The sequence below is a fragment of the Channa argus genome, chromosome 10 (assembly GCF_033026475.1).
Source record: "Channa argus isolate prfri chromosome 10, Channa argus male v1.0, whole genome shotgun sequence".
Taxonomy (NCBI): domain Eukaryota; kingdom Metazoa; phylum Chordata; class Actinopteri; order Anabantiformes; family Channidae; genus Channa; species Channa argus.
In genome coordinates, this window is record NC_090206.1 from 11341099 (window position 1) to 11359190 (window position 18092).

General features: G+C 38.2%; 2 protein-coding genes and 1 long non-coding RNA gene across 5 annotated transcripts; all 3 read right to left on the reverse strand.

Annotated features, from left to right (window-relative positions):
- Positions 1-569: 569 nt before the first annotated feature.
- glod5 (glyoxalase domain containing 5) lies at positions 570-2825 on the reverse strand. Its single transcript, XM_067518573.1, has 4 exons — positions 2555-2825; positions 2045-2200; positions 1265-1420; positions 570-1085 (listed from the first exon to the last, which is right to left on the reverse strand). Exons 1-4 carry the CDS (start codon positions 2609-2611, stop codon positions 942-944), a joined length of 513 nt encoding a protein of 170 aa, XP_067374674.1. The 5' UTR covers positions 2612-2825; the 3' UTR covers positions 570-941.
- Positions 2826-3764: 939 nt separating this feature from the next.
- rlim (ring finger protein, LIM domain interacting) lies at positions 3765-10763 on the reverse strand. Of its 3 annotated transcripts, none has more exons than XM_067518570.1 (4): positions 10623-10763; positions 9165-9391; positions 7625-7729; positions 3765-7543 (listed from the first exon to the last, which is right to left on the reverse strand). In XM_067518570.1, the coding sequence occupies exons 2-4, from the start codon at positions 9331-9333 to the stop codon at positions 5877-5879; spliced, it is 1941 nt and encodes a 646-aa protein (XP_067374671.1). In that variant the 5' UTR covers positions 9334-9391; positions 10623-10763; the 3' UTR covers positions 3765-5876. The 3 variants fall into 3 exon arrangements, with proteins under 3 accessions (XP_067374671.1, XP_067374673.1, XP_067374672.1); XM_067518572.1 differs by lacking the exon at positions 10623-10763 and adding an exon at positions 10399-10615; XM_067518571.1 differs by lacking the exon at positions 10623-10763 and adding an exon at positions 9589-9871.
- A 4470-nt stretch (positions 10764-15233) lies between these two features.
- On the reverse strand, positions 15234-17685 carry LOC137134469 (uncharacterized). The gene is made up of 2 exons (XR_010915437.1): positions 17142-17685; positions 15234-16219 (listed from the first exon to the last, which is right to left on the reverse strand). It is a non-coding gene; the product is annotated as an uncharacterized lncRNA (long non-coding RNA).
- Between the last annotated feature and the right edge of the window lie 407 nt (positions 17686-18092).

Consider the following 18092-nt stretch of genomic DNA (forward strand, 5'->3'; position numbering starts at 1 on the left):
CACAACTCTCTGGAAAAACTTGATATCTACAGAACTTTAAGTTAGACCTATATGATTTTCATGAGCCACATAACAGCAGATGACAGTCAAATGAGCAAAAGTACTGTGCACACGCTAAATAATGTGGCACCTTTTGTTATAAAAGCTATTACCCAGAACTAAGAAAAATCTTTTTTAAACACTGAAGATACCAACTATTAAGTTTTGTTGGAAAAAGTTGGTTTAGATGCAAAATTATTAAACGAGATAAAACATTTGTCGTAATGAAACAGAAACAGTAATTGGAACAATAAGGTAAGACTGGCTTTTAAAATGATTAATTACACACAATATGTTCATAGAAAATTCATACTGCTTCTAGCGCACAGCTATAAAAATGGGTAGAAATAGGTCACAAATGTGTAGTCATCTTTTTGCTGAAATGTAACACCACAAACAAAGACCTGACTGTTCTTTCAATGTGAGCGGGGGAGAATTTATAAAAGACAAAGAAAGGCACCTACAGGGGGAACATTATCATGGAAAATACTACATGATCCCCATGTTTATGTGAAAAAAAGACAACAATCTTACGTACATGGAAGCAGTTTTATTTCCAGCTGAACAACCTGTGTTTTGTAAACACATTCCGTATACAGTTTCTTCTGATTCAGCGTCCATTCAACTGTACCTGATGTTCAGTTACAGTTTATGTAGTTATAATTAGGTGGTGAGATAGTTAATCTTTATTTTTCTTTTACTCTAAACAAAAATTAGTTTTTTCAACATGATTGAAAAAACAACCACTGGTAAGCAGAAATACACAGTTACTGTGTTTACACACAGCTTAAATACATGTCTTGTTTGAAATATTATAGATAAACCAGTAATTGTGCATTGTGTGTTCAGAGGGTAGAAGTGTACTGTATATTTGGATGTTCATAATCATGACAAAAACAATCTCAAGAGGATTTCTCAGATGCTGACTTTGTATAGTTTGACACTTCAATTAGATTGTGGTCTGGATCTCTAAAGTACAAAGAGGTGATGGTCCCCACAGCTCCAGTCCTCTCCACTGGACCCTCTTCTATCTGAACTCCACAAACCTGCAGATTAGAAGCAACAGAAACTGACAATGAGCGCTTTACTGCTCAATCACAAACTGGTAACAGAATATTCCACAAACTTGACTAGAGGTCAAGTGGTTTTGAAAAAGCAGCCCCTCTTACAAAATTAAGACTGACATCAGTAACTAAAGCCAGGGTGTAGTGTTGAGGGGAAGTACCTTTAGATGTGCAGCCACTGTGGCCAGAGGGGTTTTGGTGATTAGACACAGATCTGCAGAGCCTGAGGTTGGCTGCTTGGCTTTGGGCTCAAACTCCTGACCCAGCTGGTGAAGGTTAAACTTCTGCTGCCCAAAACTCAGAGCCTTACGGTTTCCCTTGAAATTGCAGAGTTTGCATGTGTGAATGTGTGTGAATGCATGTTGTGAAAGGGGAGAGGATTTCTCCCAACTGTCAGTCAATCAAAGCCTGCCCCCTAGTGGATTTTCTCTTACACTAAAACACAGAAATATTTTCCTTGTCCTGGTCATTGTGTAAAACAATCACATATTATGACAATATTAGTGTTTTCTTGTTTATCCACGAGGGCACAGTGGGTGAGCATCTTAGCATTTTTCTTAATGTCTTACTAAGACAAGCACAATGATTTGGTCTGATGATGTGTTTTTTCAGACTTAATAAACCCTTTGTAATAAAAGTGTACACTGAGGTTCCCCTGCAGGTAAACATGTCTATTCTCAACTGAGAAGATATTTGAATCCAGGTAATTTCAGATCAGTTCAGGTTATTTCCCTAACTTTAAGGGGTGACAGGAAAAATGTGATTGCAAAATAATTGTTTGTTTAAATGAGCAATCAATTAATTGTGCAGATAAAAACAAAGCCTTGTTTAGACATCAGTAATAGGAAACAAAAAATCACGTGGGTAAGAAATGCTACAAATCTAATGAATTCTTGTCGAGTATTTGTAATCAATAGTAACAGGTGTAATATCTGCAGTACCTTGAAAGTGACAACCTCCATACCAAGGACTGAGCTGTAGAAGTTGACGGTGTCTGGTACACTTTTCACTGTTAGAACCAAATGGTCCAGATGGGTCACTTCCACTGGACATGTCCTTTTGAACTTCACGACTCCTAGCGTTTGGAGGCAGACCGTCTAAAAGGGAAGAGAACTTGGTGACATTGGAATTGGTGTGTGCGCCAACAGCGCCGCCGTGTGGTGGATGTTAGCTGCGTCCTGCAAACCCCGGAGGGTCAGCTTGCGGTTACATGGACTAACGAGGCGTTATGTGGCTCAGTAATTACTTAAAGTGCGGTAATGTTGCATTACTCTCTTCCGTTCACCAGTGTAAGTTTAATAAATCGTACGAGTAAAACCTAAACTCGGTTATTTGTATAAATGTCAAAAGAAAGCGTTTACATCTAAACAGTGACACATCTGAGCTTTTCGTGACGATATAATAATTATATAACTATTGGTTAAAAGCATCCAAAAAGCGACTTAAGTTACCTTGAAACAGTTTCCCTGAAAATGCGACAAACGTTTCCCAACTATGCGGAGCGCCATCCTGGACGCGGTGTGACAGCGATACTTCCTTGTTTCTTCCCTATTCAGTGACCTCGCTGCGTGCGGCACCACGCCGATTGTAACACCGAGCAGCGTTTAACAAACAGGGAGCGAACTTTTCTTTGTTAGCCAATTATTTCAGCCCAGTGGGCCTGCGCCAGGTACTGTAGCGTCAGGTACTGTAGCGCCAGGTACTGTAGCGTCAGGTACTGTAGCGCCAGGTACTGTAGCGTCAGGTAATGTAGCGTCAGGGAAAGACTCCAAGAGACCAAATGCAGATTGCCTTCAAATCGAAATGGTTCGTTAGCTGTAGCATTGATGTCGTACTTTTATAAATTTGGCTATTTATTGGACAATTCTCATATAAGACTCTGTTAAAACCTGCAACTGTTGCCAAGTTCATACACATAAGTGTTTATGTGGAATTGGAGAATGTTTTGCGAATCCTATCAGTAGAGGTCCTACTTCCGTAGGTGCAAGTAGCCTAGTGTGCATCATACTATTGCACAAACTTGTGGGCCACTTCTTGGGTTCACATACAGTGAATACAGTCCAATCGTATGCAGTTCAAAACATAACATCTACAGTTTCACGTTCAGAGTTTTGCTACTTGCCTAGAGGTGCTAATTATCTTTTTGCACTGAAGGTGCTGAATTAGAATGTATTACATTGGGAGGTGTTTGTAATGTTCTGCTCTCCAATCTGTGTAAATGGGACAGAACAAAAAAAGAAATGTAAACACATCTAAATATATTGTAATCCACTAGAACACCTTTAACTATGACATCAATGATGAACAATTTAATTTACACATTTCCAAAACAGTGCCATTTACAGCAGTGATGATGTACTGAATCGCAGTAGATTCTAGTATACGTATACTTAATAAACTGAACATCGTGTTTTATATTCTGTAGTACAGAACACTGTGTAAGATCTTTAATTCTAATTACACTGGTGGAAAGGGTTTATTAACTATTTTAAAAAAACAAAAATGCAATAGTAGGAAAACATTACAATAAACTGTTAGATGAAAGCAAAATAGTGATAAGCATGTTTAGTATTTAATTTGGAAGCAATAAATATGTGCGTCTATATGTAAAGCATAACATTACCTAACAGCATATTGAATGTACAGAATGTATGACTGCAGTGCATCTTATAGCATAGTAACTTGTTTAATTCACCGGTCGGTTTCATTGAACACCCAGTCGATATACTGCACTGGATTGGTCACAGAACAAGGCCAAAACTAAAGCATGGCCTAAGATAGAACATACATTTCATTTACATTTTTATGTACTCAACAATGACAATGTCTTGCATTTAAACCTCATCCTAAAATGGGAGGAAATAATTGTGGTAAAAACATTAAATAGCAAAACAACAAACATGACAGAATGGCATTAATAATGATGCCGTGCTCTTGCTTAAACCAATGTTTCTGTTCATCACCAGTGCTAAGAAAAACCTACAGCACCTCTAAATAAAATTAACTTCAACACTTTTTAATAAGATGTCTTCATTTAAGATTTTAAGCGTTAACAAATTCTTAACAACATACATTTGTATCATGGTTTGTATTTCCATACTTTTCCTTTTGTATCTATTGCACGTGCATATGGAGCATCTGCTTGAGGCAGGAGGGCACAGTGAGGGGACATGCCGACTTTCTACTAATCTCTTACTAGGACAAGGGACAATGATGTGATGTCAGGAGCTTCCTTAGCATGGAAAGGCTGAGGTGCAGCATTTAAGTGTTTTTGCAGAGTGCCATTTAGGGAACATTTCAGAATGTTTAAAACTCATGCAATCAAAAGAAATTGTTAGCCAGCGAATGGAGTTTTGGTACAAATGTGTCATTGGTGACAAATGCTGCTAATCAATCAGCTGATTAGATCCTTTTCTTTTTTGATGTGCACTGCATGTGACAAATTCCGCAGAGTTAAGTACTGAGGTCATCCATCACTTTGAAATGTGAAGAGATTCCTGAGCTTTCTGCAAACCTTGGGAGAACTTGAGGTATCCCCCGCCTCCCTTTGTTTTTGTTTACTGGCAGATTGGGAAATGTTGATGATACTCAAAACCTTTGGGTTAATAGCACAAGCTGTCACATGTACATCATGCTGAACCTAAAGGTAAATATTTATATCCTGAATTAAACATAAAATGTATGCATTTAATTTTAATTTAAGGGAATTTCTAACTTTTAAAGTTGCCAAGCCTGTAAGTATAATAGTTTCCAGATGGAAAAAGTAATATGGAAGCAACTTAATACAAACCCATTATCTATTACCAATATTAAAACATCCCATGTTTATGGTATAAATATTAATCACTAATGTTTAATCATCAATACAGAGGGTATGTGTTTCTAAAATAAACTTGCACTTTGCAAAAGTAACCTACTTGAATTTATTTCATCCTTTTCTGTACAACATTCACAAATAGTTAAATTATTCAGCACACAGAAGTTTCATGGTATATGCCACTCCAAAATAGCATCTTGATTCTTTTATGTAAACAAAAACAAAAAAATTAAAAAAGGAGGGGGGATAAAAGTCGCACAGTAAACAGCAAACCATGTCCTACATCCTCTGGACATCACAATTTCTAAATTATAATTCTGTCATGTACACTGATGCCAACAATTTGAATAATAACAAATTTAGGGACACTATGAGACAAGTCATTATGGCCAACATGTCCCTAATCTTCGTTTACAATCCAAAGCCAATTTAGTGATACATGATTTAAATGCTTTCCATGATTACAAATTATTTTTACAAGCTTATTTACAGCTAATACTTTGAACTGGGATAACTGAGAACTGTATTAATACCCAACCTATAGTTTATAGAGCGCCATTTAGGAGCCAATACAAAATAGCAGATTTGAAGTGCCTGAACTACCTGTGCAGCATTTATAACCTGGGGATTTTTGTAATGGGAGACAGGTCTGCTTGCGCACATAGACTGATGTAAAAAATTAAAATAAAAAAAATAATAAAAAGATTGGTTGTTACAGGTCAATTCAAACTGCATGCATTACTTGTGTCTAACTTTGGACTGCATTAGGAAAATGCTTTCATCGAGAGTGAATATGGGACACTTCAAATCAAACCTGTGATTGCTTTATGGCCAAACTCACAAACGGTACAAAAGGAAATACATTTGAACAGTGAGACATTTTCTTTTCAAAGCATGTCATAGACTTGGGATATTAGATTATTTAGGTTAAGACAAAATGCCTGCAGTCTCATGAGCTACACCACACTCTCTCTGTTGGCCGATACTAAGACAGCCCTGCGGCAGATGGGGCAAGTAGAGTTCTCAGACAGCCAACGATCAATGCAATGCACATGGTATTCGTGTGAGCAGGGCAGCTTACGTAGTTTGTTACCTTCTGCATACTCTGTTATGCATACACTGCAAGTCTTCAAGGCATCACTCTCACCAAAGTTGCGCATTGAAAGGTTGTCAATCTGCTCTTTAGTCAGCCCTTGGGGCTGGTCATCATCGTCATCATTTAGGAGGAAGAAGTGGGCAAGTCGCAAGAAAGGCAGGGAGTTGGGCTCCTCTAGGCTTATAGGTGGTCTAGGTCGAGCCCTGCCAACAGACCCAGGTGGACCAATGGCAAGGCTCTCATCAATATCAGTCTCAGCTGTCCTTGCTCTGACTCCACCAACCACAGGTGGTTCAACATCAGCAGCAGGAGCAGCAGGAGCAGCAGAATGAGTAGCATATGGGTTGTTAAGAGTTTCAGCCAGATCAGAAGGTGTGTTGGCTCCACGGTTTGAATCTGAAGAATCAGAGTCTGAATCCATTAGGTAGCCAAGTTCACCAAAACCAGTCATTATCTGCCTAATCATAGACTGGAGAGCTATTGAGGTTGCTTCTCCTAAACCTGCATCAGAGATTCTTCGAATTGGAATGCGGATAGTGCTGACATAGGTCCTCACGCCTGCACGCTCGGAGTGTGAGAAAGTCCTACGAAATCCACCACGCTCACTCTCATAAAGAAATGCATTGTTTGAGTTCTGGGAACGTGAACGGGTACGACTGGCAATGCTGTCCCTTTGCCGATATTCTCCTGGACGCACACGACGCACCTGAAGATCAAGCATTATAGTTGGGGGACGACGCCCTGCTGCACCTCCTTCTCCCCCAGGTGCTTCTCCTTCCTGAGATCCAACACTCTGGGCCTCTGAAACCAATTCTGCAGCAGCCCTAGTTGGTTGAACATCACTGTTAGCAGTGCTTTGCCTGGAAAGAACATGCTGTCGAGTCCGAGAACTGCCCTCCACGTGAGACAGTGGGTTATTGGTACTTGTGGCAGTGCTGGGGCTTTGAGAACTGTGAGTGTGATGTGGGTTAGGGACACCATCCAACTGATCCAAGTTGAGAGGGGAACGACTCCTAGTTGTACGAGCCCTGGTCCTGCGTAGTTCTGGACTACGGCTGCGGGCTCTCCTTTGTCCTCTGCGTGGAGAAGGAGAAAGTGGAGGTTGTGCTGGGAGGGCAGCAGGTGAGCTAGGAGGTTCTTCTAAAATTTCTTGTGAAACAACCTCTTCTAGCTCAGGTTCTGGTTCTACGATGACAGCCACCTCTTCTACAACTGGTTCTTCCACCACTTCTGTCTCCATGGGGACCTGGGATTCAACATGTGCCTCCACCTCTTGAACCTCTGCAGACTCCTCTGGAGGCTCCTGCTCCCCTTCAGCCACTGCCTGCTGCTCAGCCAGGTTGCGGTTCACACTTATTTCCAGGCTAAAGCGAAAATCTCCACTGTTGGGGTTGGTCTGACTTACTGCCCGCCACGACTGGTTTCCACGATGACCAGTTCTCGTTGTGTTGCCTGTGCGTCTCACTGTGTTCAGCCAGTCTAACAAACTATCTCCATTGGCAGGATCCTCAGGGCTTTCAGGTTGTTCTGAAAATTAAGAGAAACAACTCACATGTCATATTCTAAATATGAGAGTAAACTACAACATCAAAAAGAAGTCACGCCTACCAACTGGCTCTTCTCCACTTTCAATACGAGGAGTGTTATTTTGCTGCTCTGGGCCATCTTTGATTTGCTGAAGTCTATTAAACAGCTCATCCTCAGTTACCTCTCCTGAAAAAGACATTGCAAAAAAGAACAGTTGCTTATTAAAAGAAAAGAAACAATACTTATTGGCAATCCAAATGTTCCGTTTTTTATGTTACTAGGTTTGGATTCAATTCCTCTTCTCTATGTTCAACATCAATGTAAGCTGGGAGACAGACACTGCAGGTGACTGGGGGGAATTAAAACTCAATTCCCCTTGTGCAGAAAGATGACAGTCACCTTATCTGCAACATACTTATAAAGCAAGGAACTAAAAAAAAAAAAAAAAAAAACAGAATGAAACAATGTTGTACCTGTATGGAAATAAAACCAAAATACTGGTGTTTCATTTTTGTACTGTATTGTCCCATAAAGCGGTGTTTTTGTTTTTTGTTTTTTTGAGCACAGCAACAGGAAAACCTCCAGACTTACCAGGGCATGCCACTGACCAATCAGTGCCCTCTGCTTGCAGGGTGCTCCAATAAAGGATGCTCCAAACTTACATTCCCACTCCCACTGTCCTGGCACAGAAACGGATTGGGCATCTTTAGTTGTCCATTGGCTGTTTCATTTTGAGCACAGTGACAAATCCAAAACTACAGGAAGGATGGGCTTAACTGTTATTTTACCATCTTATCTACTGGACAAAATTGAAATGAATGAGGACAGGTTTTATGAATAAATCACGAAAGGACACAATGTTGCCGTTTACGTACACTTTGAGTAGACATGACCAACATGCCAGTATTGGGCTTTAAATGATTCATGAACAGTTTCTTTAACGCTGACTGTAGTAAATCATTATCACCAACAGGCACTTAAGAATGCTTGGACTTGGCAATTTAAAAGCAATTTTCTGAATTGTAACCCTAGGTTGATGTCCTTAGTCTTAGGCATCTACACCAAGCTGGATTGCATTACAGTTTGTTACATACTCTTCACTACTCTTGACATTCTTGTTTCAAATATTGACTGTATTAAGGAAGCACTAGAGCATTTGTCCAACTAGATGACTTTTGATTGAAAACCTAACAAGCACCTCAAATATACACCCCAAATATTGTGCTTATTTAGTAATAGTATGCTTTAAATTGGTCTAAATGTATATAAGCACTCTTTTATAAAAAAAAAAAAAAAAGGTTGCCAGGCAACAAAAACAGAAAAGGAATTTAATATTGATCAGACTTGGCATTAAGACTTCACAAAGCTAAGAACAAAACAGAAAAATTAAATAAACTTGAAATGATTTAATCCCAGAAGCTTAATATAGGTTGCAGGAACTTTTAACAGACATCGGTATTATTTGACATGGTATCATTTGAATTACTACAAAGTGAAACTGAGCCTCACCTTTTCTACAATAACACCGACGAGCTTTTCAATTCCGTGAAATAATGCAAATGTCAACATTTTCACAGAGATTACTCACAAGACGAGTGTAATAAGCCACGACGTATATTACCTGGAGTGCCCAAAAGATTGTTGTCCCTCATGAGACGATAGTCCTCGTCGCTGAGATTGTTGACAAACTGGTAGAAGGCCTCCTCCCTACCCAGACGGTCCAACTGCCTCCTGCGCCGCGACTCAGGCTGATCATTGCCACTCTGCTCTAAACCGTCAGACCCTTCCATTGACTCAATAGGAAGGGATGTCAAGGGATTTTCTCCAATATTCACCAAGATCCAGTTGCTGTAGCATTAAAAAAAAGATAAATATAAAGAACAGATAAATATGCAATATATATAAATATGCAGTTCTTCTTAAATCAGCAGGTAATGAGAAGAGTTAAGGTATTAAGACTACTCAGATTTGGAGAAGGCCATAAAGAGATATTCACGACCTAAGGCAAATAAAAACGTATTATCTGACACTGCAAATATTCTCACTTTGTTAGCTGCGATTGATGTAATTGCTGAACCGGTGTATTACCATCAGCTTAGGAAACAGCCATATAGAGAATACACCACAGCATCACAATGCGACACGAGCAATTATGGAGAAGGAAAAATATTAACGGTAGCTGCCGGGTAGCTAATGCTAGCATGCTTTACTTTCGCTTGTTACAAAGAAAATTGGAAATACTATAAAAGCAACCCCAGGGAAATAGGCCACTGCGGTAACCGTAACATACACTGTACTTTCGTGGATTTATTAAAATGTGACCATTTAACACACACGTTCAAAGGAAATCATGGTCTCTGGGTTTCCGAGCCCTATGAGAAAGCTGTAACGTTATGTTGCTCAAAGTCGAGATAAAAACAAAATGGCATCATCTAGCTTGCCTTACATAAGCTAGCTGGCTATTAGCTTTGTTCATGGTTGCTAACGCTGTCAACTTCAAGTAGTCCTGCCTGAAAGACGAGTCACTATATTTGTAATATGTAATGTAAACAAATATTGACCACCGTTGTGGGAGAAGTATGTCACAATTTGTACGGTCGTGTGAAACAACCATCTCACATTACCAAACCACCCCGGTTATGTTGAGCTCACCAAAAGCAAAAAGCTAGTTAGCCCCCATGTTAAGTATCGGAGACGCTAGCTAGCTGCCTTCAACGCTAGAACTAGATTAGCTAACGGTAATTTAGCCAGTAACTTTTTGGTAAGTAGCCTACGTTATATCGACTTGAGGTAAATAAATACTTAATAGAGAAAGAAAGATGGTGTGAAATGAGTGTTTGCCTATTTATTATTACCATTAGTGAACATTCAAGGCTGAAATACGACGGTTTAATAAGAAACATTTTAACGCTACTATTAGCATCACTGCAAGCTAACCAACCGAACGACGTCAACAAATGACGTCCACAACCAGTTCTTAACCAAACCAAATAACCTCAAATGATCGAACGCTAGGCAATGAAAGTCAATGTAATGTAAAGGAAAAACACAGCCTGCCATCAACTCGCCGATACATTACCTGCTAAGTGATGTTGGCAATGTAATCGTACTACTCTGTTAAAACGCTGCCTGAAACTAGCTTCTCATCCACAGATTCTTATTGGAATTTTCCGGTTCACCTTAAAAGTGGCGTAACGCCTGCAGATGGCGTTGTTCAGTCATTTTTAAGCTAAGCAAGAACTGGAAAAAGTAGCAATACTTTCAATTATCTTTCATCTTTCACTACTTCAGCAATTATTGCTTTTAATTGATTAAAATACAGTTACGATGATGAACTTGAAGGATTTTTACTGTAGTAATCTTACCTTTGGAACTGTAAAAAGTCTCGACCAACAGTGTCCAGTGCTGATAGGACATAGTAAGCTACTTTCAAGTCTCTTTACAAAGACTTTATGTTAAAAATTTGTTTCTCCTACACAGACATAGATGGACTTCAAGGGGAGGAGGTGGGAGTGCCCTTTGAGACACACTGAGCCAATGGTTGGTGTCTGTCAGCCTATTTTGTGCACTGTGTCCATCGGTGTTAGTTGGACCCCTCACGTCCTCCCATGTTGAATCAGCCTTAGGCTATCGGAGCACTCTGATTGATTGTTTCGCTTACTGAATCAGTGCATTTTAAAAAAGGAGAAAATATTAATGATGATATTACAATTTTTAACTTATTATCAGACACATCGCCAATTAGAAGTAGCTATAGGCCATCTGTGGTGAGAGAAAATGGTAATGCTGCTTTGTCAGAGTTTGCACATATGTGGTTCCAGGTTTTCCGATTTTTCTTCTCGTCATGCGAATGCAGTATGTGTAGCCTTACATGCTCCTCTGCTCTTAAGTGGCACTTTTCGGCCCAGATAAGTTCAACATGAGCCAGTCCCTTCTAATGAATTAGGGGCCCTTGATTATTTTTTACCCCTACCCCTCAGACAGCCTTAGTCCACCACTGCATTTATACTATAATCAGCTACTGTAATTAAAGGTAATAAAGATGTGCTATACCATGACTTCACTAAGATGTGTCCCCTTACATTAGAATGTTGGTTTCTTCAGACTTTTTAATAAATGTCCAAACATGGCAAATGTGGAAGTTGCAAGACTTTAAACTTGCGTAACATGTACCATGTTTAAAGGGCAGTAAAAATAATCTGCAGCGACCTTTCTTAATATTTAAAATTATGATAATGTGGTGTTTTGTGTCGTGATTTTTATTAGACTTTTAAAAACTGGGAACAACTGCAAATTAGATTTTGTCATGTCACTGTATGTTCACTTATAACCATAAGGTGACTTCCTAAGATTCAGGACTGTTATATTCTGACTCTGCCATTTCCAGAGGATAATATGTAAATTAATAGTATTTCATTTTAAAATAAAGAAGTCTTGTTGCCCTTGAATGACTGAATGAATGAATTCTGGCTTGTTTACGTTGTTCAAGCGGTTTTTCATGGTCAGCTTTAAAATCACTGAAGAGCGTCCTTCAGAGGCGATACTCCACTTTTAAGGTGGACCGAATAATTCCAACAAGAAACACTGAATGTGAAAACAGAGTCGTCGTCGTCGTCGTGTTACACTTTCTGATTTTCCGAAAAACCATTGGCTGTTTAGCCAAGTGCAATTTAAGGAATTCATTCGTTTTATTTAGGAAGGCTACAACAATCTACCGGAAACCGAAGGATTGCGACGTTTCTCCCCGAGTTCAACCTGCCAGGTACACGCAGGGACCGCAATGGCACAGGCTCGGCTAAATGGTAGGGATGTCTGCGCTCCAATCCCAGAGAAGGAGGCGGGGGTACATCATACGCAGCCTGTTAAGTGGAGCTGTCTGTGAGACTTAACTCGGGGCAACAAGAGAGCATTAAAGCATTAGAAAAAAGCTGTTTGTTTTGGACAGTGTGCCACTGTTCAGCAGCAGCGTCACAATGCGGGTGTAAATGCAAATACTCTTACCTTCTGCAGAATTCCGGCCGGAGGACAGAGCACAGAGAAATGATGTAAATGCAAATAACTCTTACCTTTTTGCCGGATTCAGATTTGAGGGAAAGGATCTGTAAAATGTGACAAAATGGTCATCATAAAACACTCTTTGGAGGTTTTTAATTAGCCACATGTCATATTAAGCCAAAAGCAACATTTATTTATATAACCCAATATTACAAATGTCCCTAAAGACAGTACAGCCAGAAAACAACACTCTCTGTATTGTAGAAATATTGTATCCCTTTTTGACCTACAAATGGTCGGTTTTTGAGACAATGAGTTTTCAAATGACAACGAAACAGTGCTACAATCACTTTCTACTGTTTATGTATTATTAATACCCTATTTGATTTTACAGTTTGTAGTGTTGCACCATGCCTTGCACACCTATTGTGTAGAAAAGTGCAAAACAAACACTTTTGAGCCCTTTAGAATTGTCTGTATTTGTGCCTAAATATCATTTTAAAAAATGCAAGTTTCAAAATTAGAAACAGAATATTAAAAACAAAATATTAAATATTACAAAATATTACCAAGCTATATTAACTTTTTCATTTATTTATTGTAGGAAAAAACAGATCACATTCTTACGTGTGTGTGACAAAAGTGTGTAACCCAATTTTGCAACAACAACTTCAACTAAAACGTTTCCATTTACTGTTATGCAGTAACGGGCCCAACAGATTCAGCTCAGGAAAACAGCTAAAGGATGTTGGTTGTCTGCCTTGCATAACCTACCTTTCCACGGGGTTTTGACCTGGCCATTGAAAAAAGGGTATTGCTGCATGATCCATTTTCTGTTGAGCTTAAGTTTGTAGATGGATACCTTGATATTTTTCTTGTAGAATTACCTTTCTACAACTTTTTTGAATCAAGCAGCAACATGAGACTGAAAAGCAACCCACTCCGCTCTGCCCATCCTTCCTCCTCCAATCCCTGTTAATGCTTTAATATGATCTCACCAGTCCTTTAGGTATTAGTTGTTGAAATTGGAATTTAAAAAAAGAAGCTAGAAAATATATCAGTACAGCAAAAACAAGTCATTCTCTCTCATTACTAATATTACTTTTCTATGAATCAGGAAATACATTTCTACCAAACAAAAAACAAACAAAACGGAAGCCCCTTACCCTTAGAAATTTCCTTGTAAAAACCTAAAATAAATACCAACAGGAAAGTGGTTTTATACACACGGGACATAACAATCCAAATTAAGTATAAAACGTGTTCTTGTGTTCTGCTTATTTACACAATAATAAAAATGCAAGGTGAAAATATTTTGCAATGTTATTTCTGTAAACCTACAATGCTTCTAAACAAAAAAGGTAGCTCAATGTAGTTCAAGAACATCCCACTTGTAGGTAAATTATGAAACAGCATTGTAGGAATTCAAGGAGTTTAGCATGTATTTAAAAACATATGAAAAAACTATATGTCTTTTAGAGAACAAAAAACCACAGGCTTATCAGCGGAAGTGGTTCAGTATTGATAAAGCAGCATGCCAGAAGAGTCTCACTGGTGGCCTCTTAGCTGTAGTTAGCATCTACTTACAGGACATTGTTAAGCCAGTGCACAAAAAGCAATCACACTTGCAGCTATCTCAGACATGTGTTTGGGAAAATCAAACGATTCCTTATTTTTCCCTGATACCCGAAAATACAATTTTTTTGTGAAGCTATACGTGGCTATAGCAGTAGTATATGCCAACTATATGTGTATATATGACAACAGATCAGATTGGGTTGTAAAGGTTTGTATTCATTGAACAAAAATACAGAACAAACCTTTTACTTAATATGTTCTCACCTACATTATAAAATTTTTTATACTGGTTCTTTCAAAAATGTTATGCTAGTTCTCTCTGTAATTATATAAAAACAAACACACACACACACATGTCCTAATGAGAAAGCCACCTATAGCTGTCTAAGCAATGTGAGCATGCACTGACAAAACAATAGCATCTCATTTAATAACCACAGGTGTACCTAAGCCATTGCATTAGACGATGCATCTTATAATTTGCTTGCTCCTTTATCTGCTATGGTTGACTAAAGAACAAAAACAATGCTAATACCACCTGACAATTTTAGAGGCATACATCACAGGATCTGTTTATGGTCTGAGACAGTATCTCCAGCTCCAATTAAGCATGCCAGAATGAGTTGCAGTGTGGACCACAGCAGCCCAGCTCAGAGTTATGGATGAGCAGTCACTCTAGCAATGCCTGACCCTGAGTGCTAATTAGATATGACATTAAAATAACATGAGCCAAGCCAGACTTGTGGAGAAATTAAAATGCCTTTCATCTAAGAATCTTCGAATATAACAAATGGGGACAGACTAATTGGAATTATTTAGGCTGTATTTATGCTTACACATTTTGAGGCAGTAACAAACATTGAATATAACAGATTATATTATTTCCTGTAACCATTGTAGTAGTACCACTACGGTGAACGGAATTTTTCCTGAACAGATACAGTACTTAAATCCTGACATCTGAATAAGTTGTACTATTACTACATGCCATGAGCATATGTAATTATTATTTTTAAATGAATTGTTTGCAAATGTAATAGTGTGGAGATTCTCTGTTTTCTGTCTACACTTGTTTCTGGCTACAGCAACGGGTGGGTGGTAAAAAACACAACCCAACTCTCTTCAGAAAGCAGCATTCAAAATCTTATTTTAATTTGTATATTTACTCCATAAACATTATTACAAAACTCAGCAAGTTACCAATATTACATTATCACCATACAGGCTTGATCACAAATATTTAAAACCTTTGCAACAGTTACAACAAAACAAAAAACAAAATAATACTCAAATAATTTACATGAAAATCTATAAAACAGCAAATTTTTCACAAATTATATTTTTTTTTCCCAAGTTTTCATTTTTTTTCTTTGCTTCTTTGTGTTTTGCACAGTAACACAACACTCTCACAACAAGATCATGGTCTTATTACAAAACTCCCAACAAAATGTAAATATTTCTAGTTTTCTGTTGTTACTTTCATATTTTGGTTTTTAAAACCAGAAACTTGTCATTGTATATCCTTTCCACTGCCCATAGAGGCGCATAAAAGGGTTACTCACACACACAAATACTTCACAGCACTTTCTAAGAAAAATATACACTTACAAAATATGTTACAAATTGGCACACAAAAAATATACAAGATTTTGTAGTGTCAAGAGTTAATTAAGATTCCTTCTGGTAACAACTCTAGACAGTATATATAAAGCTCGGTAATCTTTTAATGAAAAGAGCAAAAGTAATTCCAATCAATGTCAAAGAATCATGAAGTGAATACATCAAACATAACATTATAATATACATTCATAAAGAGGGTTAGGTACCTAATCTATTTTGCATTTCTTTTTTTGTCAACTCTGGGAAAACAAATTAAAAAAAAAAAAACGAAAGAATTGTCAGCTTTCTTAGCACCATTAACGTGAGGCAGCTCAACAGTGGCACATTTTAAAAACAAAACGAAAAAAGAAAGAAGAGAATATGAACTCAAAGAAGTACATTCAATTTGACAATAGGCAGAAATGAGAGAAGGCAGACTAAATGGGCTTGCAGCCCATGTGGAGCTTCCCATCAGCAGCTTGTCGTGGTCCTAACCCTGATACACTGGAGAAAAGAAACAAAGGATCATGGCAGAGAGGAGAGAAAAGAAAGGCAGAGAAAGATTGATTATGATTCTTGCCTTATGCGAGCAATCAATTACTATCACCTGTGCGTCAAAATTTCCATATCCAGAATGACAAGGCCTGTTTTTAAATTGAGCATCAGTTTGTCTGCACATCTCGAATCAATCTCATGTAATTACGGCTATGTTTAAAATGAAAAGGAAAGAACAAGACTGTGTTAATATACAGTATATTTGTAAAAGATAGTCTCGTAACCAGCTAACAGGTCTCGCCATTTCTCCTGGAATTCATTTAGTATATAACGATTTTCTAACAGATTCAACACGATTGCACAGTCTTTTTTAAGGTGGACTTTTTTCAGGGCGGTAAGGCAGTGAATGAGCCCAAAGTAATTAACACAAATGGCACGGGAATACACTGGATCAGATACTGTAGTACCAATACATTTTTGTTCAATTTGTGCCCCTATTTGGCCCTGATCTTCTGCCACAATTTTGACCGATCAAAACCAAGATGACAATTTAAAACATGCATATGTTAAAACGTAACAAAAAAGAACAATTAAGACATTATGTGACTGATCCAACTTATAAAGCATGGCAGTGTTAAAATAAATAAGAATGTCAAGAACAATAAACATTTCAGGTAAGATTGAAGTAATATTCTCAAGTGGAGCTAATGCAAAGACATGCTTTCTTTCATTTACAAGATTACTGATTCCATTCATCCTGAACACTGCTTTAACATATTATGCTTTAAATCTAACTGCAAAAATGTAATGTCCATTCACAACTGATGTATGCATCAGAATCTCTATGAGTAATAAACTGCCTTGAATTTCCAGTACAAAACAACTATTCAGTGAGGCACAGCCCCAAACGACAAATAATTTCCTTGCTTACCCTCAAACATCTGCACTAGACTCTCCTTGGTCCAGAGAAAGCTCATTTGAACATCTCTTTTTTCATCTTCTTCGTCTACAGTAGCCTTCAGAGCCGATCTCCCCTTTGCCTCTCTTTTGTTGCTTCTCTGTGCCAGGCGATGTTGAGGTAAATTGAATTTTGGCAAACAAAGTGGGGAAAACGAGGAAAATTCAGAGTCTTTCTGATTTGGTTTAGTAAGTGGTGGTGTACCACTGCCAGCTGTTGGTGCCTTTCATCAGAGAAGAGAGAAAAGTCCCAAATAAAGAATTCCTGTAGTGGCAAGTCTCTGTAAGGAGCCTCCAACCCGAGCAGCCAATACTCCAATGGATAGAAAAGAGGAACAGCCAATATTCACACATATGTAAGAGGTCATTTACACAGCATTGTTACTTTTGGCACATTGATTTTAAGATTATAATTATCTTTTTTGCAAATATTGCATGTCCCTGTACAACACCATTGACAAAAATACTCTGAGGGTGGAGCTTTTATGAATTTGCAAGGCGTAAAAATGTAAATTTAGATAGGCAGTTCCTCTAAACTCCAGAAGAAAAAGAATGACTTGATAAAAGAAAATGGGGAGTCATTCCAACTTTGAGGGGAAAAAAAAGACAATGTCTGATATGTCATCAATACAAAATAGTCCCATCTTGTGTTTTCAAGATGTCTTGGGCTCAACTTGGGCTCATTAATTGTAGGTCTCCCTCTTGAAATGAGCCAGGCAGTGTATGAAGGACAGCAACAACAGGACATCCATATTCTGCATACAAAACAGATGAGGAGGAGGGGTGCGTAGATGTCACTCAATGCATTTGTGTATATAGCTACATCTTTAGGGAAAAGGGGGGAATAAGTACATAATTCAAGGAAGAAAGTTCTGCTGAGAAAATACAAAAACAAATTTCTCAAAAAGGCGACAGAACTGTTTTC

Coding starts and splice junctions, on each gene's coding strand:
- rlim (XM_067518570.1), bottom strand. CDS start 9,333: ATGGAAGGGTCTGACGGTTTAGAGCAGAGTGGCAATGATCAGCCTGAG. Junction 7,730..9,164: donor CAATCTTTTGGGCACTCCAG/GTAATATACGTC, acceptor TGTCTTTTTCAG/GAGAGGTAACTGAGGATGAG. Junction 7,544..7,624: donor AAGTGGAGAAGAGCCAGTTG/GTAGGCGTGACT, acceptor CTTAATTTTCAG/AACAACCTGAAAGCCCTGAG.
- glod5 (XM_067518573.1), bottom strand. CDS start 2,611: ATGGCGCTCCGCATAGTTGGGAAACGTTTGTCGCATTTTCAGGGAAAC. Junction 2,201..2,554: donor TTCAGGGAAACTGTTTCAAG/GTAACTTAAGTC, acceptor CTTCCCTTTTAG/ACGGTCTGCCTCCAAACGCT. Junction 1,086..1,264: donor CAGTGGCTGCACATCTAAAG/GTACTTCCCCTC, acceptor TCTAATCTGCAG/GTTTGTGGAGTTCAGATAGA.